The following is a 21556-nucleotide window of genomic DNA, read 5'->3' on the forward strand; positions in this document are numbered from 1 at the left end:
CTAAATGAATATTTTTCGTCAGTATTCACTCAGGAAAAAGATAATGTTGTGGAGGAGAATGCTGAGACCCAGGCTATTAGAATAGATGGCATTGAGGTACGTAGGGAAGAGGTGTTGGCAATTCTGGACAGGCTGAAAATAGATAAGTCCCCGGGGCCTGATGGGATTTATCCTAGGATTCTCTGGGAGGCCAGGGAAGAGATTGCTGGACCTTTGGCTTTGATTTTTATGTCACCATTGGCTACAGGAATAGTGCCAGAGGACTGGAGGATAGCAAATGTGGTCCCTTTGTTCAAAAAGGGGAGCAGAGACAACCCCGGCAACTATAGACCGGTGAGCCTCACGTCTGTAGTGGGTAAAGTCTTGGAGGGGATTTCAGAGACAAGATTTATAATCATCTAGATAGGAATAATATGATCAGGGATAGTCAGCATGGCTTTATGAAGGGTAGGTCATGCCTCACAAACCTTATCGAGTTCTTTGAGAAGGTGACTGAACAGGTAGACGAGGGTAGAGCAGTTAATGTGGTGTATATGGATTTCAGTAAAGCGTTTGATAAGGTTCCCCACGGTAGGCTATTGCAGAAAATACGGAGGCTGGGGATTGAGGGTGATTTAGAGATGTGGATCAGAAATTGGCTAGCTGAAAGAAGACAGAGGGCGGTGGTTGATGGGAAATGTTCAGAATGGAGTTCAGTTACAAGTGGCGTACCACAAGGATCTGTTCTGGGGCCGTTGCTGTTTGTCATTTTTATCAATGACCTAGAGGAAGGCGCAGAAGGGTGGGTGAGTAAATTTGCAGACGATACTAAAGTCGGTGGTGTTGTCGACAGTGTGGAAGGATGTAGCAGGTTACAGAGGGATATAGATAAGCTGCAGAGCTGGGCTGAGAGGTGGCAAATGGAGTTTAATGTAGAGAAGTGTGAGGTGATTCACTTTGGAAGGAATAACAGGAATGTGGAATATTTGGCTAATGGTAAAGTTCTTGGAAGTGTGGATGAGCAGAGGGATCTAGGTGTCCATGTACATAGATCCCTGAAAGTTGCCACCCAGGTTGATAGGGTTGTGAAGAAGGCCTATGGAGTGTTGGCCTTTATTGGTAGAGGGATTGAGTTCCGGAGTCAGGAGGTCATGTTGCAGCTGTACAAAACTCTGGTACGGCCGCATTTGGAGTATTGCGTACAGTTCTGGTCACCGCATTATAGGAAGGACGTGGAGGCTTTGGAGCGGGTGCAGAGGAGATTTACCAGGATGTTGCCTGGTATGGAGGGAAAATCTTATGAGGAAAGGCTGATGGACTTGAGGTTGTTTTCGTTGGAGAGAAGAAGGTTAAGAGGAGACTTAATAGAGGCATACAAAATGATCAGGGGGTTAGATAGGGTGGACAGTGAGAGCCTTCTCCTGCGGATGGAAATGGCTGGCACGAGGGGACATAGCTTTAAACTGAGGGTAGCCATGATGTGGAGATGCCGGCGTTGGACTGGGGTGAGCACAGTACGAAGTCTTACAACACCAGGTTAAAGTCCAACAGGTTTGTTTCGATGTCACTAGCTTTTGGAGCGCTGCTTCCTTCCTCAGTTGCTCCTTCACCTGAGGAAGGAGCAGCGCTCCGAAAGCTAGTGACATCGAAACAAACCTGTTGGACTTTAACCTGGTGTTGTAAGACTTCGTATTAAACTGAGGGGTAATAGATATAGGACAGAGGTCAGAGGTAGGTTCTTTACGCAAAGAGTAGTGAGGCCGTGGAATGCCCTACCTGCTACAGTAGTGAACTCGCCAACATTGAGGGCATTTAAAAGTTTATTGGATAAACATATGGATGATAATGTCATAGTGTAGGTTAGATGGCTTTTGTTTCGGTGCAACATCGTGGGCCGAACGGCCTGTACTGCGCTGTATCGTTCTATGTTCTATGACTGGTGTCTCTCAGTACCCTCTCTCTCAGGGAGATATCTGTACATTGACTGGTGTCTCTCAGTCCCCCTCTCTCTCAGGGAGATATCTGTACACTGGCTGGTGTCTCTCAGTCCCATCTCTCTCAGGGAGATATCTGTACACTGACTGGTGTCTCAGTCCCCTCTCTCTCTCAGGGAGATATCTGTACACTGAATGGTGTCTCTCAGTCCCCTCTCTCTCAGGGAGATATCTGTACACAGACTGGTGTCTCTCAGTCCCCTCTCTCCCAGGGAGATATCTGTGCACTGACTGTTGTCTCTCAGTCCCCTCTCTCCCAGGGAGATATCTGTACACTGACTGGTGTCTCTCAGTCCCCCCCCTCTCAGGGAGATATCTGTACACTGACTGGTGTCTCTCAGTCCCCTCCCTCTCAGGGAGATATCTGGACACTGAATGGTGTCTCTCAGTCCCCTCTCTCTCAGGGAGATATCTGTACACAGACTGGTGTCTCTCAGTCCCCTCTCTCCCAGGGAGATATCTGTACACTGACTGGTGTCTCTCAGTCCCCCCCCTCTCAGGGAGATATCTGTACACTGACTGGTGTCTCTCAGTCCCCTCCCTCTCAGGGAGATATCTGGACACTGACTGATGTCTCTCAGTCCCCTCTCTCAGGGAGATATCTGTACACTGACTGGTGTCTCTCCGTCCCCTTTCTCCCTCTGAGAGATATCTGTGCACTGACTGGTGTCTCTCAGTCCCCTCTCTCTCTCTCAGGGAGATATCAGTATACTGACTGGTGTCTCTCAGTCCCCGCTCTCTCACGGAGATATCTTTACACTGACTGGTGTCTCCCAGTCCCCTCTCTCTCTCAGGGATATATCTGTACACTGACTGGTGTCTCTCAGTCCCCTCCCTCTCAGGGAGATATCTTTACACTGACTGGTGTCTCTAAGTGCTCTCTCTGTCTCAGGGAGATATCCTTACACTGGCTGGTGTCTCTCAGTCCCCTCTCTCCCAGGGAGATATCTGTACACTGACTGGTGTCGCTCTATCCCCTCTCTCACTCAGGGAGATATCTGTACACTGACTGGTGTCTCTCAGTCCCCTCTCTCTCTCAGGGAGATATCTGTACACTGACTGGGGTCTCTCAGTCCGCGCTCTCTCAGGGAGATATCTGTACACTGACTGGTGTCTCTCTGTCCCCTCTCTCACTCAGGGAGATATCTGTACACTGACTGGTGTCTCTCAGTCCCCTCTCTCTCTCAGGGAGATATCTGTACACTGACTGGTGTCTCTCAGTCCCCTCTCTCTCTCAGGGAGATATCTGTACACTGACTGGTGTCTCTCAGTCCCCTCTCTCTCTCAGGGCGATATCTGTACACTGACTGGTGTATCTCGGTCCCCTCTCTCTCTCAGGGCGATATTGGTAGTCTGACTGGTGTCTCTCAGTCCCCTCCCTCTCAGGGAGATATCTGTACACTGACTGGTGTCTCCCAGTCCCCTCTCTCTCAGGGAGATATCTGTACACTGACTGGTATCTCTCAGTCCCCTCCCTCTCAGGGAGTTATCTGTACACTGACTGGTGTCTCTCAGTTCCCTCTCTCTCTCTCAGGGAGTTATCTGTACACTGACTGGTGTCTCTCAGTCCCCTCTCTCTCTCAGGGAGATATCTGTACACTGACTGGTGTCTCTCAGTCCTCTCTCTCAGGGAGATATCTGTACACTGACTGGTGTCTCTCAGTCCCCTCTCTCTCAGGGCGATATCTGTACACTGACTGGTGTATCTCGGTCCCCTCTCTCTCTCAGGGCGATATTGGTAGTCTGACTGGTGTCTCTCAGTCCCCTCCCTCTCAGGGAGATATCTGTACACTGACTGGTGTCTCCCAGTCCCCTCTCTCTCAGGGAGATATCTGTACATTGACTGGTATCTCTCAGTCCCCTCCCTCTCAGGGAGTTATCTGTACACTGACTGGTGTCTCTCAGTTCCCTCTCTCTCTCTCAGGGAGATATCTGTACACTGACTGGTGTCTCTCAGTCCCCTCTCTCTCTCAGGGAGATATCTGTACACTGACTGGTGTCTCTCAGTCCTCTCTCTCAGGGAGATATCTGTACACTGACTGGTGTCTCTCAGTCCCCTCCCTCTCAGGGAGATATCTATACACTGACTGGTGTCTCTCAGTCCCCTCTCTCTCAGGGAGATATCTGTACACTGACTGGTGTCTCTCAGTCCCCTCTCTCTCTCAGGGAGATATCTGTACACTGACTGGTGTCGCTCTATCCCCTCTCTCACTCAGGGAGATATCTGTACACTGACTGGTGTCTCTCAGTCCCCTCTCTCTCTCAGGGAGATATCTGTACACTGACTGGGGTCTCTCAGTCCGCGCTCTCTCAGGGAGATATCTGTACACTGACTGGTGTCTCTCTGTCCCCTCTCTCACTCAGGGAGATATCTGTACACTGACTGGTGTCTCTCAGTCCCCTCTCTCTCTCAGGGAGATATCTGTACACTGACTGGTGTCTCTCAGTCCCCTCTCTCTCTCAGGGAGATATCTGTACACTGACTGGTGTCTCTCAGTCCCCTCTCTCTCTCAGGGCGATATCTGTACACTGACTGGTGTATCTCGGTCCCCTCTCTCTCTCAGGGCGATATTGGTAGTCTGACTGGTGTCTCTCAGTCCCCTCCCTCTCAGGGAGATATCTGTACACTGACTGGTGTCTCCCAGTCCCCTCTCTCTCAGGGAGATATCTGTACACTGACTGGTATCTCTCAGTCCCCTCCCTCTCAGGGAGTTATCTGTACACTGACTGGTGTCTCTCAGTTCCCTCTCTCTCTCTCAGGGAGTTATCTGTACACTGACTGGTGTCTCTCAGTCCCCTCTCTCTCTCAGGGAGATATCTGTACACTGACTGGTGTCTCTCAGTCCTCTCTCTCAGGGAGATATCTGTACACTGACTGGTGTCTCTCAGTCCCCTCTCTCTCAGGGAGATATCTGTACACTGACTGGTGTCTCCCAGTCCCCTCTCTCTCAGGGAGATATCTGTACACTGACTGGTATCTCTCAGTCCCCTCCCTCTCAGGGAGTTATCTGTACACTGACTGGTGTCTCTCAGTTCCCTCTCTCTCTCTCAGGGAGTTATCTGTACACTGACTGGTGTCTCTCAGTCCCCTCTCTCTCTCAGGGAGATATCTGTACACTGACTGGTGTCTCTCAGTCCTCTCTCTCAGGGAGATATCTGTACACTGACTGGTGTCTCTCAGTCCCCTCTCTCTCAGGGCGATATCTGTACACTGACTGGTGTATCTCGGTCCCCTCTCTCTCTCAGGGCGATATTGGTAGTCTGACTGGTGTCTCTCAGTCCCCTCCCTCTCAGGGAGATATCTGTACACTGACTGGTGTCTCCCAGTCCCCTCTCTCTCAGGGAGATATCTGTACATTGACTGGTATCTCTCAGTCCCCTCCCTCTCAGGGAGTTATCTGTACACTGACTGGTGTCTCTCAGTTCCCTCTCTCTCTCTCAGGGAGATATCTGTACACTGACTGGTGTCTCTCAGTCCCCTCTCTCTCTCAGGGAGATATCTGTACACTGACTGGTGTCTCTCAGTCCTCTCTCTCAGGGAGATATCTGTACACTGACTGGTGTCTCTCAGTCCCCTCCCTCTCAGGGAGATATCTGTACACTGACTGGTGTCTCTCAGTCCCCCCTCTCTCTCTCAGGGAGATATCTGTACACTGACTGGTGTCTCTCAGTCCCCTCTCTCTCTCAGGGAGATATCTGTACACTGACTGGTGTCTCTCAGTCCCCTCTCTCTCAGGGAGATATCTGTACACTGACTGGTGTCTCTCAGTCCCCTCTCTCAGGGAGATATCTGTACACTGACTGGTGTCTCTCCGTCCCCTTTCTCCCTCTGAGAGATATCTGTGCACTGACTGGTGTCTCTCAGTCCCCTCTCTCTCTCAGGGAGATATCAGTATACTGACTGGTGTCTCTCAGTCCCCGCTCTCTCACGGAGATATCTTTACACTGACTGGTGTCTCCCAGTCCCCTCTCTCTCTCAGGGAGATATCTGTACACTGACTGGTGTCTCTCAGTCCCCTCCCTCTCAGGGAGATATCTTTACACTGACTGGTGTCTCTAAGTGCTCTCTCTGTCTCAGGGAGATATCCTTACACTGGCTGGTGTCTCTCAGTCCCCTCTCTCCCAGGGAGATATCTGTACACTGACTGGTGTCGCTCTATCCCCTCTCTCACTCAGGGAGATATCTGTACACTGACTGGTGTCTCTCAGTCCCCTCTCTCTCTCAGGGAGATATCTGTACACTGACTGGGGTCTCTCAGTCCGCGCTCTCTCAGGGAGATATCTGTACACTGACTGGTGTCTCTCTGTCCCCTCTCTAACTCAGGGAGATATCTGTACACTGACTGGTGTCTCTCAGTCCCCTCTCTCTCTCAGGGAGATATCTGTACACTGACTGGTGTCTCTCAGTCCCCTCTCTCTCTCAGGGAGATATCTGTACACTGACTGGTGTCTCTCAGTCCCCTCTCTCTCTCAGGGCGATATCTGTACACTGACTGGTGTATCTCGGTCCCCTCTCTCTCTCAGGGCGATATTGGTAGTCTGACTGGTGTCTCTCAGTCCCCTCCCTCTCAGGGAGATATCTGTACACTGACTGGTGTCTCCCAGTCCCCTCTCTCTCAGGGAGATATCTGTACACTGACTGGTATCTCTCAGTCCCCTCCCTCTCAGGGAGTTATCTGTACACTGACTGGTGTCTCTCAGTTCCCTCTCTCTCTCTCAGGGAGTTATCTGTACACTGACTGGTGTCTCTCAGTCCCCTCTCTCTCTCAGGGAGATATCTGTACACTGACTGGTGTCTCTCAGTCCTCTCTCTCAGGGAGATATCTGTACACTGACTGGTGTCTCTCAGTCCCCTCTCTCTCAGGGCGATATCTGGACACTGACTGGTGTATCTCGGTCCCCTCTCTCTCTCAGGGCGATATTGGTAGTCTGACTGGTGTCTCTCAGTCCCCTCCCTCTCAGGGAGATATCTGTACACTGACTGGTATCTCTCAGTCCCCTCCCTCTCAGGGAGTTATCTGTACACTGACTGGTGTCTCTCAGTTCCCTCTCTCTCTCTCAGGGAGATATCTGTACACTGACTGGTGTCTCTCAGTCCCCTCTCTCTCTCAGGGAGATATCTGTACACTGACTGGTGTCTCTCAGTCCTCTCTCTCAGGGAGATATCTGTACACTGACTGGTGTCTCTCAGTCCCCTCCCTCTCAGGGAGATATCTGTACACTGACTGGTGTCTCTCAGTCCCCTCTCTCTCAGGGAGATATCTGTACACTGACTGGTGTCTCTCAGTCCCCTCTCTCAGGGAGATATCTGTACAGAGATTGGTGTCTCTCAGTCCCCTCCCTCTCAGGGAGATATCTGTACACTGACTGGTGTCTCTCAGTCCCCTCTCTCTCTCAGGGAGATATCTGTACACTGACTGGTGTCGCTCTATCCCCTCTCTCACTCAGGGAGATATCTGTACACTGACTGGTGTCTCTCAGTCCCCTCTCTCTCTCAGGGAGATATCTGTACACTGACTGGGGTCTCTCAGTCCGCGCTCTCTCAGGGAGATATCTGTACACTGACTGGTGTCTCTCTGTCCCCTCTCTCACTCAGGGAGATATCTGTACACTGACTGGTGTCTCTCAGTCCCCTCTCTCTCTCAGGGAGATATCTGTACACTGACTGGTGTCTCTCAGTCCCCTCTCTCTCTCAGGGAGATATCTGTACACTGACTGGTGTCTCTCAGTCCCCTCTCTCTCTCAGGGCGATATCTGTACACTGACTGGTGTATCTCGGTCCCCTCTCTCTCTCAGGGCGATATTGGTAGTCTGACTGGTGTCTCTCAGTCCCCTCCCTCTCAGGGAGATATCTGTACACTGACTGGTGTCTCCCAGTCCCCTCTCTCTCAGGGAGATATCTGTACACTGACTGGTATCTCTCAGTCCCCTCCCTCTCAGGGAGTTATCTGTACACTGACTGGTGTCTCTCAGTCCCCTCTCTCTCTCAGGGAGATATCTGTACACTGACTGGTGTCTCTCAGTCCTCTCTCTCAGGGAGATATCTGTACACTGACTGGTGTATCTCGGTCCCCTCTCTCTCTCAGGGAGATATCTGTACACTGACTGGTGTCTCTCAGTCCCCTCTCTCTCTCAGGGAGATATCTGTACACTGACTGGTGTCTCTCAGTCCTCTCTCTCAGGGAGATATCTGTACACTGACTGGTGTCTCTCAGTCCCCTCCCTCTCAGGGAGATATCTGTACACTGACTGGTGTCTCTCAGTCCCCTCTCTCTCAGGGAGATATCTGTACACTGACTGGTGTCTCTCAGTCCCCTCTCTCAGGGAGATATCTGTACAGAGATTGGTGTCTCTCAGTCCCCTCCCTCTCAGGGAGATATCTGTACACTGACTGGTGTCTCTCAGTCCCCTCTCTCTCTCAGGGAGATATCTGTACACTGACTGGTGTCTCTCAGTCCCCTCCCTCTCAGGGAGATATCTGTACACTGACTGGTGTCTCTCAGTCCTCTCTCTCAGGGAGATATCTGTACACTGACTGGTGTCTCTCAGTCCCCTCTCTCTCTCAGGGCGATATCTGTACACTGACTGGTGTATCTCGGTCCCCTCTCTCTCTCAGGGCGATATTGGTAGTCTGACTGGTGTCTCTCAGTCCCCTCCCTCTCAGGGAGATATCTGTACACTGACTGGTGTCTCCCAGTCCCCTCTCTCTCAGGGAGATATCTGTACACTGACTGGTATCTCTCAGTCCCCTCCCTCTCAGGGAGTTATCTGTACACTGACTGGTGTCTCTCAGTTCCCTCTCTCTCTCTCAGGGAGATATCTGTACACTGACTGGTGTCTCTCAGTCCCCTCTCTCTCTCAGGGAGATATCTGTACACTGACTGGTGTCTCTCAGTCCTCTCTCTCAGGGAGATATCTGTACACTGACTGGTGTCTCTCAGTCCCCTCCCTCTCAGGGAGATATCTGTACACTACTGGTGTCTCTCAGTCCCCTCTCTCTCAGGGAGATATCTGTACACTGACTGGTGTCTCTCAGTCCCCTCTCTCAGGGATATATCTGTACACAGACTGGTGTCTCTCAGTCCCCTCCCTCTCAGGGAGATATCTGTACACTGACTGGTGTCTCTCAGTCCCCTCTCTCTCTCAGGGAGATATCTGTACACTGACTGGTGTCTCTCAGTCCCCTCCCTCTCAGGGAGATATCTGTACACTGACTGGTGTCTCTCAGTCCCCTCTCTCTCTCAGGGAGATATCTGTACACTAACTGGTGTCTCTCAGTCCCCTCCCTCTCAGGGAGTTACCTGTACACTGACTGGTGTCTCTCAGTTCCCTCTCTCTCTCTCAGGGAGATATCTGTACACTGACTGGTGTCTCTCAGTCCCCTCTCTCTCTCAGGGAGATATCTGTACACTGACTGGTGTCTCTCAGTCCTCTCTCTCAGGGAGATATCTGTACACTGACTGGTGTCTCTCAGTCCCCTCTCTCTCTCAGGCAGATATCTGTACACTGACTGGTGTCTCTCAGTCCCCTCTCTCTCAGGGAGATATCTGTACACTGACTGGTGTCTCTCAGTCCCCTCTCTCTCTCAGGGAGATATCTGTACACTGACTGGTGTCTCTCAGTCCCCTCTCTCTCTCAGGGAGATATCTGTACACTGACTGGTGTCTCTCAGTCCCCTCCCTCTCACGGAGTTATCTGTACACTGACTGGTGTCTCTCAGTCCCCCCTCTCTCTCAGGGTTATATCTTTACACTGACTGGTGTCTCTAAGTCATCTGTCTCAGGGAGATATCTGGACACTGACTGATGTCTCTCAGTCCCCTCTCTCAGAGAGATATCTTTACACTGACTGGTGTCTCTCCGTCCCCTTTCTCCCTCTGAGAGATATCTGTGCACTGACTGGTGTCTCTCAGTCCCCTCTCTCTCTCTCAGGGAGATATCAGTATACTGACTGGTGTCTCTCAGTCCCCGCTCTCTCACGGAGATATCTTTACACTGACTGGTGTCTCCCAGTCCCCTCTCTCTCTCAGGGAGATATCTGTACACTGACTGGTGTCTCTCAGTCCCCTCCCTCTCAGGGAGATATCTGTACACTGACTGGTGTCTCTCAGTCCCCTCTCTCTCTCAGGGAGATATCTGTACACTGACTGGTGTCTCTCAGTCCCCTCCCTCTCAGGGAGTTACCTGTACACTGACTGGTGTCTCTCAGTTCCCTCTCTCTCTCTCAGGGAGATATCTGTACACTGACTGGTGTCTCTCAGTCCCCTCTCTCTCTCAGGGAGATATCTGTACACTGACTGGTGTCTCTCAGTCCTCTCTCTCAGGGAGATATCTGTACACTGACTGGTGTCTCTCAGTCCCCTCTCTCTCTCTCAGGCAGATATCTGTACACTGACTGGTGTCTCTCAGTCCCCTCTCTCTCAGGGAGATATCTGTACACTGACTGGTGTCTCTCAGTCCCCTCTCTCTCTCAGGGAGATATCTGTACACTGACTGGTGTCTCTCAGTCCCCTCCCTCTCAGGGAGATATCTGTACACTGACTGGTGTCTCTCAGTCCCCTCTCTCTCTCAGGGAGATATCTGTACACTGACTAGTGTCTCTCAGTCCGCTCCCTCTCAGGGAGATATCTGTACACTGACTGGTGTGTCTCAGTCCCCTCTCTGAGGGTGATATGTTTACACTGACTGGTGTCTCTCAGTCCCCTCTCTCTCTCAGGGAGATATCTGTACACTGACTGGTGTCTCTCAGTCCCCTCTCTCTCTCAGGGAGATATCTGTACACTGACTGGTGTCTCTCAGTCCCCTCCCTCTCACGGAGTTATCTGTACACTGACTGGTGTCTCTCAGTCCCCCCTCTCTCTCAGGGTGATATCTTTACACTGACTGGTGTCTCTAAGTCATCTGTCTCAGGGAGATATCTGTGCACTGACTGGTGTCTCTCCGTCCCCTTTCTCCCTCTGAGAGATATCTGTGCACTGACTGGTGTCTCTCAGTCCCCTCTCTCTCTCTCAGGGAGATATCAGTATACTGACTGGTGTCTCTCAGTCCCCGCTCTCTCACGGAGATATATTTACACTGACTGGTGTCTCTCAGTCCTCGCTCTCTCAGGGAGATATCTGTACACTGACTGGTGTCTCTCAGTCCCCGCTCTCTCACGGAGATATCTTTACACTGACTGGTGTCTCTAAGTGCTCTCTCTGTCTCAGGGAGATATCCTTACACTGCCTGGTCTCTCTCAGTCCCCTCTCTCCCAGGGAGATATCTGTACACTGACTGGTGTCGCTCTGTCCCCTCTATCACTCAGGGAGTTATCTGTACACTGACTGGTGTCTCTCAGTCCCCTCTCTCTCTCAGGGAGATATCTGTACACTGACTGGTGTCTCTCAGTCCTCGCTCTCTCAGGGAGATATCTGTACACTGACTGGTGTCTCTCTGTCCCCTCTCTCACTCAGGGAGATATCTGTACACTGACTGGTGTCTCTCAGTCCCCTCTCTCTCTCAGGGAGATACCTGTACACTGACTGGTGTCTCTCAGTCCCCTCTCTCTCTCAGGGAGATATCTGTACACTGACTGGTGTCTCTCAGTCCCCTCTCTCTCTCAGGGCGATATCTGTTCACTGACTGGTGTATCTCGGTTCCCTCTCTCCCATGGAGGTATCTGTACACTGACTGGTGTCTCTCAGTCCCCTCTCTCTCTCAGGGCGATATTGGTAGTCTGACTGGTGTCTCTCAGTCCCCTCCCTCTCAGGGCAATATCTGTACACTGACTGATGTCTCTCAGTCCCCTCCCTCTCAGGGCAATATCTGTACACTGACTGGTGTCTCTCAGTCCCCTCTCTCTCTCAGGGCGATATTGGTAGTCTGACTGGTGCCTCTCACTCCCCTCTCAGGGAGATATCTGTACACTGACTGGTGTCTCCCAGTCCCCTCTCTCTCAGGCAGATATCTGTACACTGACTGGTATCTCTCAGTCCCCTCTCTCTCTCAGGGAGATATCTGTACACTGACTGGTGTCTCCCAGTCCCCTCTCTCTCAGGGAGATATCTGTACACTGACTGGTATCTCTCAGTCCCCTCACTCTCAGGGAGTTATCTGTACACTGACTGGTGTCTCTCAGTCCCCTCTCTCTCTCAGGGAGATATCTGTACACTGACTGGTGTCTCAGTCCCCTCCCTCTCAGGGAGTTATCTGTACACTGACTGGTGTCTCTCAGTCCCCTCCCTCTCAGGGCGATATCTGTACACTGACTGGTGTCTCTCAGTCCCCAGTCTCTCAGGGAGATATCTGTACACTGACTGGTGTCTCTCAGTCCCCTCCCTCTCAGGGAGATATCTGTGCACTGACTGGTGTCTCTCAGTCCCCTCTCTCTCAGGGCGATATTGGTAGTCTGACTGGTGTCTCTCAGTCCCCCCTCTCTCTCAGGGAGATATCTGTACACTGACTGGTGTCTCTCAGTCCCCTCTCTCTCAGGGCGATATTGGTAGTCTGACTGCTTTCCCAATTTGCTGCACTATTGGCGGTCATGCCTCCACCTACTGCGTCCTAAATTCTGGACTTTCCTCCGTAATTCCCTCAACTTCTCTTTCCTGCTTTGAAACTTATTACCGCTGCTGCTTTGACCTATTAAATTTTATTGGATTAGGCTTCTCTGAAGGAGGTGTGGACTGATGATACAGTGGTTAGCACTGCTGCCTCATGGTTTAGCACACTGGGCTAAATCGCTGGCTTTGAAATCAGACCATGGCAGGCCAGCAGCACGGTTCAATTCCCGTATGAGCCTCCCCGAACAGGCGCCGGGATGTGGCGACTAGGGGCTTCTCACAGTAACTCCATTGGAAGCCTACTGGTGACAATAAGAGGTTTTCATTTTTTTTTCATTTTTCTGGGCGCCGAGAATCCGGGTTCGATCCCGGCTCCGGGTCGCTGTCCGTGTGGAGTTTGCACATTCTCCCCGTGTCTGCGTGGGTTTCACCCCCACAACCCAAAGATGCGCAGGGTCGGTGGATTGGCCGCGCTAAATTGCCCCTTCATTGGAAAAAAAATGAAATGGGTAGTCTACATTTTGAAAAAAGGATCCTCTGACGTACGTGTGTTTCACTGTTTTAGAACGGTGATATAAATGCCAGTGGACCCCTGTACAACGCAGTGCTGCAATCTCCCGGAGAACGTTACCTTTGACCGTGAGCTGTGCACTGCTGCGCGCCTTCCCCGCCGTGAACTTCACCACGCCACTCATGCCGGGGGACGTTTTGCTGAGGATCAGCTTCTGTATGGTGCCCTTGTTTTCCACATGGACCCCGTTCCCGTGATGAAGGAGCTGCCCGTTCAGGCTCCACTGTGGGGGTCTGATCACAGGCACTGACATTTCGCACTCCAGCGCCACACCATGAGGAGCTGTCACCTCCACGTCCGCAAGATCCTTCACCACCAGAATGGCCTGTTCTGCAACAAAAAGAGTCAAGCAAAATCTCATTCCGATGGCACTGACCTGTTCCTGGATCTCCCTGCTTCTTCCTGTTAATCCTCTGTTTCTCTCTCCCTCGTTCTCTCGCTATTTCTCACTCTCTTTCCATCTCTCTCTGTTCCTCACTCCCTCGTTCTCTCTCTATTTCTCACTCTCTGTTTCTCTCTCTCTCGTTCTCTCTCTATTTCTCACTCTGTTTCTTTCTCCCTCACTCTCTCTCTATTTCTCACTCTCTTTCTATCTCTGTTTCTCACTCCCTCGCTCTCTCTCTATTTCTCACTCTCTCTCCATCTCTCTCTCTTTCTCTATCTTTCTCTATTTCTCTCTTCCCTCCTCTCTCTCTATTTCTCTCTTACTCTCTGTCTCTCTCTGTTTCAGCACGGTGGCACAGTGGTTGGCACTGCTTCCTCACAGAGCCAGGGACCCGGGTTCGATTCCCCGCTGGGTCACTGTTTGTGTGAAGTCTGCACGTTCTCCCCGTGTCTGCGTGGGTTTCCTCCGGGTGTTCCGTTCTGAATTCTCCCTCTGTGTACCCGAACAGGCGCCAGAGTGTGGCGACCAGGGGCTTTTCACAGTAACTTCACTGCAGTGTTAATATAAGCCTACAAGGGCGGCACGGTGACGCAGTGGTTAGCACTGCAGCCTCACGGCGCCAAGATCACAGGTTCGATCCCGGCCCTGGGTCACTGTCCGTGTGGAGTTTGCACATTCTCCCCGTGTCTGCGTGGGTTTCACCCCCACAACCCAAAAGATGTGCAGGGTAGGTGGATTGGCCGCGCTAAATTGCCCCTTAATTGGCAAAAAGGAATTGGGTCCACTAAATGTGAAAAAAAATGTAAGCCTACTTCTGACAATAACAATTATTATTATCTCTATCTCTCTCTATTTCTCTCTCCCCTCCTCTCTCTGTTTCTCTCTCTATCTCCATTTCTCTCTGGGTCTGATTCAGTGATCGTGTGAATCCCGGGAGTTCCAGTCACCTGACTCGCTCCGCCTGGTTCGACCGGAATCTCCCCCTCCCTGGGCGAGATCCACAGCTGTATATTTAAGTGAACTCGGCACCCGGGAGACAAAGGCTGCGCTTGCGAGATCTCGCCAGGCCGCCGTTTAATACTGGTCTACACAAACGTGGACCAGGTGTCACAGTACCTTGGGGTGGGGGGGGGGGGGTGTCTCGCAGGGCATTAGAGACCCCCGGGTGGTCGGGGACAGGACAGGGTGGTATCCTGACATTCCCCGGAACCTTGGCACTGCCCGCCTGGCATGACATCAGCGCGCCAGCAGGAAATCTCTCAAAGTGCGGCCTCGGCGCGGAGGAACTCGCCGAGACCAGAAAAACCCAGCTAAGTGCCGTTGAATAGCCGGGTGATTCTCGGTGCTGAGAGAGAATAGATGAATAGAGAGATACAGTAGAGAGAGAGGAATAGAGAGTGAGACATACAGAGACAGAGAGAGAAAGCAATAGAGAGAGAGGGAAATAGAGAGAGAATGGAGTGAGAGACGGAGAAATAGAGGGCACGATTCAGCGGACAAAAGTCGGCTTTTGGGTGCGTTCGGCTGGGAAAAAAGTTTGAAAAATAGAGAGAGATAGGGAGAGAATGAGAGAGAGAATGAAATTGTGAGAGAGAGAGAAATAGAGAAACAGTCTCACTCTATTTCTCTTTCTATTTCTCTCCATTTCTCTCTCTCATTACTTTCCCTCAATTTTGTTCTCTATTTCTATCTCTCTATTTCTCTCTCTCTCTCCCTGTTTCTCTCGCTCACACAATTTCGTTCTCTCTCATTCTCTCCCTAGCTCTCTCTCAGACTTTCTTCCCATTGTGTCGGTGGAACCGAGGAACAGGAGGAGGCCATTCAGCTCCTCGAGCACCTTTCCCCACTCAGCCAGATTGTGGCCGCTTCGCATTTTGAGTCCATCTACCTGTCAACATTCCACGACCCTTAATCCCCACAACCAATTAAAATTGATGCATCTCAGCTTTGAAATTCCCAGTGGTCCCCCAGCCTCAATGTTTTTTTCTGGGGGGGCGAAGAGAATTGAGGAAGTGTTTCCTCACCGTCCCCTGAACGGACTGGCTGTAATCAACGTACCTTCCACCAGCACCTTGGCAGACGAGCAGTCATCAAAGGCATCACAGGTGTAGGTGTCCTCATCCTCGAAGCTGACGTTGTGGATGACCAGTTGGCGGTAGCAGTCCTCGCTGCAGATCTGGTACTTGTCCGTGGGATGGATCTCCTCTTCGCCCCGGTACCAACGCACCCTGGCGCGCGGTTTGGAGACCGTACACTCCAGGATGACCTTGTGTTTCTCCAGCGCCGTCTTGTCCCGTAAGGGCTTCACAATCTTGATGGGCAGCTCTGAGGGAGAAGAGGCACAGTGCGCGGCGTTAGAGGAACCCGTCAACCTCCGGGGACTCCCTGCTCTCGCCCCCTCGCTTGCCCCCGGTGGCTCGCGCCCAACCCAAGAATCTGCCTGTTACTCACCTCACCCACCCCACACCCAGTGAAGACTTGCACGTCTCCAAAACCTTCAACAATGCCAGGAAATCCAAAAGCATCTTCCAACCCACAAAGCACATTTTTTCTGATCTGTAGACACTGTTGTCATGTCGGAGAAAAAGCAGCTAATTTGTGCACAGCCATATGGTCAATGACCAGCTAATAAAATCTTAGGGATGAAGGGATTGGAGAGAAGTCTCCAGCGTTATTCAAGATAGTGTCACAGGATCATTGACATCCACCGGAGGAGCATTGGTTAAAGGTCTTACCGGAAAGATGGCACCTCCGACAGTGCTGCACTTCCTCAGCACTGCACGTGGCAGGCCGATATGAAATGAATGAAAATCGCTTATTGTCACAAGTAGGCTTCAATGAAGCTACTGCGAAAAGCCCCTAGTCGCCACATTCCAGCGCCTGTTCGGGGAGGCTGGTACGGGAATTGAACCGTGCTGCTGGCCTGCCTTGGTCTGCTTTCAAAGCCAGCGATTTAGCCCAGTGTGCTAAACCAGCCCCTACAGGGTCAAGACTCTGGAGTGAGCAGTTCTCTTTAACCCATGACCTTCTCTCTCTCTCGAGGGGGAGGTAGTGGGTGGGGGCTGCCATCACTAGGCTGCTTCAATCCCTGGAAATAAAGGCTAAAGATCACAGTTAGAATGAAGCAGCTCAAATACCGTTAACGTCAAGACGAGCGACAGACTCGACATTCTTGGCGGTGAATCGGATCTCGCCAGCGTCCTCTGCCTTCACCTTGCAGATTAGCAGAAAATGTTTGGTCCCTAGAAAAATGAGACAGTAACAAAATCGGCTTTCCATCACACAATAGTCCTGCCCTGAACTCAGGCTGCTGAAGCGAACTGGGCAAGGGAATTGTTAACAGGGGAGGTTAGACAACAAGGGTCACCCATTGACTTGCCTCCAAATCAAACTCAGTTCTCTTCCCAGTTCTTTCCTCAGCAACATGAACAAAATCTGTGCACAGATCATGCACAGCACGGGGTTAGATACAGAGTGAAGCTCCCTCTACACTGTCCCCATCAAACACTCCCAGGACAGGTACAGCACGGGGTTAGATACAGAGTAAAGCTCCCTCTACACTGTCCCCATCAAACACTCCCAGGACAGGTACAGCACGGGGTTAGATACAGAGTAAAGCTCCCTCTACACTGTCCCCATCAAACACTCCCAGGACAGGTACAGCACGGGGTTAGATACAGAGTAAAGCTCCCTCTACACTGTCCCCATCAAACACTCCCAGGACAGGTATAGCACGGGGTTAGATACAGAGTGAAGCTCCCTCTATGCTGTCCCCATCAAACACTCCCAGGACAGGTACAGCACGGGGTTAGATACAGAGTAAAGCTCCCTCTACACTGTCCCCATCAAACACTCCCAGGACAGGTACAGCACGGCGTTAGATACAGAGCAAAGCTCCCTCTACACTGTCCCCATCAAACACTCCCAGGACAGGTACAGCACGGGGTTAGATACAGAGCAAAGCTCCCTCTACACTATCCGATCAGATAGTCCCAGGATCAAATCAGTGATTCTGAGTGGGAAGGTGTGAATGGGACATTGTGTGAGATAGCCAGTGTATCAAAAGCAGAGTAAACCTCTTCACTTTATATTATTTGATTGGCAAACCTGGATGGATTAATAATAATAATCTTTATTGTCACAAATAGGCTTACATTAACACTGCAATGAAGTTACTGTGAAAATCCCCTCGTCGCCACATTCCGGCGCCTGTTCGGGTACAGGGAGGGAGAATTCAGAATGTCCAAATCACCTAACAGCACGTCTTTCGGGACTTGTGGGAGGAAACCGGAGCACCCGGAGGAAACCCACGCAGACACGGGGAGAACGTGCAGACTCCACACAGACAGTGACCCAAGCAAGAATCGAGCCCGGGTCCCTGCGCTGTGAAGCAACAGTGCTAACCATTGTGCTACTGTGCCGCGTTGGAAAGTAGCTCCCACAGTTTTCCACCCCACTTCAGTATCTTGCAGAGAAACATTTTAATGGACCAATATTTTGTCAGTGTCTGTGGAACCCCACTGGTGTTTTCTTACCCTCCTGTCTGATTTTGACACTGTTGTTTGATCTGATTTTATATCCGTCCTTTAACCATTCAGTCTGCACTCCTTCATGAGAAACTTCACAGACGAAGACTGCATTGTCGTTCTCGCGCACCTCCACATCCTCCAGCTCCTTCACAATCTGAATTTCCCGTTCTGAAAGATAAAAACACTAAAATCACTCAGTGGGCCCAAAGCCATGCCCACCCGCCCTGTCCTACTCTGAGGCTCAACCAGGCCATTGGCAAACTCACCGTTTTCCATCATCCCGAGCTTGGCTTCCAACCTCATGTCTGCTCCAACACAAGGGCTTTACTCATAACATGGCCCATCTCCTCCTGCCTCCCCTGTGCTGTGGTTTCAGCCAGACTTCACCATTGCAATGGTCTCTTGGCCAGCTTCCCATATCACAGCGTCTGTAACCTTGAGGCCATCCAAAACTCTGCTGCCTCTATCCTGCCTCACACCATGTCCCATCAACACATTCCCCCCCTCCCCCCCCCCCCATTCTCACTAATCAAATTGGTTCCAAACCTGGTTAAATCCTTTCCCCGTATTCAAATCTCTCCATGGCCTTGCCCCTCCCCATCTCTGTAACCTCCTCCAGCCCACAAACCTTCTGAGATCCTATCAGTTGTTGTGGTCTGGAAGGGTGCTGCCTGACAGGGCGGTGGAAGCAGATTCAAGAGGAACTTCCAAAAGGGAATTGGACAGATAGCTGATTAGCAAGTTTGCGGACGACACAAAAGTTGGTGGAATTGCGGATTGCGATGAGGACTGTCAGAGGATACAGCAGGATTTAGATCGTTTGGAGACTTGGGCAGAGAGATGGCAGATGGAGTTTAATCCAGACAAATGTGAGTTAATGCATTTTGGAAGGTCTAATACAGGTAGGGAATATACAGTGAATGAGAGAACTCTCAAGAGTATTGAAAGTCAGAGAGATCTAGGTGTACAGGTCCACAGGTCACTGAAAGGGGCAACACAGGTGGAGAAGGTAGTCAAGAAGGCATACGGCATGCTTGCCTTCATTGGCCGGGGCATTGAGTATAAGAATTGGCAAGTCATGTTGCAGCTGTATAGAACCTTAGTTAGGCCACACTTGGAGTATAGTGTTCAATTCTGGTCACCACACTACCAGAAGGATGTGGAGGCTTTAGAGAGGGTGCAGAAGAGATTTACCAGAATGTTGTCTGGTATGGAGGGCATTAGCTATGAGGAGCGGTTGAATAAACTCGGTTTGTTCTCATTGGAACGACGGAGGTTGAAGGGCGACCTGATAGAGGTCTACAAAATTATGAGGGGCATAGACAGAGTGGATAGTCAGAGGCTTTTCCCCAGGGTAGAGGGGTCAATTACTATGGGGCATAGGTTTAAAGTGCGAGGGGCAAGGTTTAGAGGAGATGTACAAGGCAAGTTTTTTTACACAGAGGGTAGTGGGTGCCTGGAACTCGCTACCGGAGGAGGTGGTGGAAGCAGGGACGATAGTGACATTTAAGGGGCATCTTGACAAATACACGAATAGGATGGGAATAGAGGGATACGGACCCAGGAAGTGTAGAAGATTTTAGTTTAGTCGGGCAGCATGGTCGGCACGGGCTTGGAGGGCCGAAGGGCCTGTTCCTGTGCTGTACATTTCTTTGTTATTTGCTCTTTGCTCTTTGAAGGAGGCAGATTTGTCAGCCCATGAGGAAGGAGCAGGGAGGCTGCGACTAATGGAGTAGCTCATTCAAAGGAAAGCACAGACTTGATGGACCGAATGGCCTCCCTCTGTGCTGTGAGATTCTCTGATTCTGTCAGCAAAGGCCCAGCCCACTCCAGCCTTGGGCCTTGAGATGGGGTGGGGGAAACCGAACCTTGGGGCTGCCAGATCCAGAAGGGACAGCTTGCCAACAGTGGTAATGGCTGCCAGTCACGGAACCTCCGAGCGGGTGGCGGCTAACGAGGCTGCAGCCGGTTGCATGTTGGCCCTGGGTGGTAGTGATCGAATTCAGCCCCCACCAACCGGCTGGCAGTCAGTAGGCGTCCACATATCCGAGTCCGAGGGAGCCCCGAAGGCTTCAGAATGTGGGCACGAGCCCCTAATGGGCCCAGGCGAGGAGGAGGAGACAACTGTGAGATACTCATACCTCATTGGCGCAAAGGGGAAATGTACAAAAAACCCTCAATCTGAGAACAGAAAGACCAGCGTTTATATGTTACAAAATTTATACATTCCATTCTCTATTATCACAAAGTGCTTTCCAGCCAATGAAGTACTTGTGGAAGTGCAGCCACTGCAGGAAGCTCAGGACCCAATTTAAGCACAGCAAGATCCCACACAGTGTGATGGGACAATGATCCAGTTATCCAGCGATACTGATGGAATGATCATCATGGCCCCTGGCTAGGGTGTGGGGGGGGGGGGGGGGGGAGCGGGAGAACTCTCCCACTCTTCAAAAGCGGAGTGCGCAGGCGGGGCCCTGGGTTTAACCTTTCACCTCTGACAGTGCTGCACTCGCCTGCGAGTGCTGGCCAGGCCACTGGAGGTGGGGCCTGTTCTGACTCCGAGGTGAGAGGGCTACCACGGACCCACGGTCCCGCAGGAACCCCACAGTGCAGAAGGATGCCATTCGGCCCATCGAGTCTGCAGGGTGCAGCGTTGGATCTGTCTGTGCTGCCAAAACTTTGCAACTTAAGAACGCCAGCTTTGGTCTCCTGCAAGGTGAAAGACTTTGATGATCTCAGGGAAGATGTAGAGTTTGTGAATGCAATGGCACACAAACTCAAAGCCCTTGGTTACGAGGGGGGTTACGCACTGAACCACAGCCGACACAAACAGACATTACAATGTTTCAAAAGGGGACAAGTGAATTCCAGTCTGTCCGATTTGTTGAGTCAGTGAAGAGAAGGTCCAGGTATCGTCAATTACCATAAATCTCCAGCATTCCGGAGGTGGTGCTTTCACCGGAATCACAGGTGTAGGTTCCAGAATCTTGCACTCCACATTTTCCCAAATGGGCAAACCTCTTCCTTCCCATTGAATAAATACGAACATTTTTATTGGGTTTCATCTCCAAGTCATCCTGTCAATGAAAAGTTACATAAATAAAATAGATTTTCTAGTACGGGGTTTGATACACAGTATATCTCCCTCTCCACTGTCCCCATCAAACACTCCCAGGACAGGTACAGCACGGGGTTAGATACAGAGTAAAGCTCCCTCTACACTGTCCCCATCAAACACTCCCAGGTCAGGTACAGCACGGGGTTAGATACATAGTAAAGCTCCCTCTACACTGTCCCCATCAAACACTCCCAGCACAGGTACAGCACGGGGTTAGATACAGAGTAAAGCTCCCTCTACACTGTCCCTGTCAAATACTCCCAGGACAGGTACAGCACGGGGTTAGATACAGAGTAAAGCTCCCTCTACACTGTCCCCCGTCAAACACTCCCAGGACAGGTACAGCACGGGGTTAGATACAGAGTAAAGCTCCCTCTAAACTGTACACATTAAATACTCCCAGGACAGGTACAGCACGGGGTTAGATACAGAGTAAAGCT

The 21556-nt window shown here is 51.2% G+C and overlaps 1 protein-coding gene across 6 annotated transcripts in view; it reads right to left on the reverse strand.

Moving 5' to 3' along the window:
* LOC140386457 (obscurin-like protein 1) overlaps positions 1–21556 on the reverse strand; it is a 329104-nt gene that overhangs the window by 12123 nt on the left and 295425 nt on the right. For 5 of the 6 annotated variants that reach the window (XM_072468865.1, XM_072468847.1, XM_072468841.1 and 2 more), the window contains 5 exons: positions 20922–21075; positions 18005–18166; positions 16607–16711; positions 15528–15794; positions 13145–13414 (listed from right to left, as the gene is read on the reverse strand). In XM_072468865.1, the coding sequence (XP_072324966.1) occupies positions 13145–13414; positions 15528–15794; positions 16607–16711; positions 18005–18166; positions 20922–21075 (958 nt within the window). The remainder of the gene's footprint in view (positions 1–13144; positions 13415–15527; positions 15795–16606; positions 16712–18004; positions 18167–20921; positions 21076–21556) is intronic. The other variant, XM_072468832.1, reaches the window with a different exon arrangement.

The sequence above is a fragment of the Scyliorhinus torazame genome, chromosome 2, assembly GCF_047496885.1.
Source record: "Scyliorhinus torazame isolate Kashiwa2021f chromosome 2, sScyTor2.1, whole genome shotgun sequence".
In the NCBI taxonomy this organism is placed as follows: domain Eukaryota; kingdom Metazoa; phylum Chordata; class Chondrichthyes; order Carcharhiniformes; family Scyliorhinidae; genus Scyliorhinus; species Scyliorhinus torazame.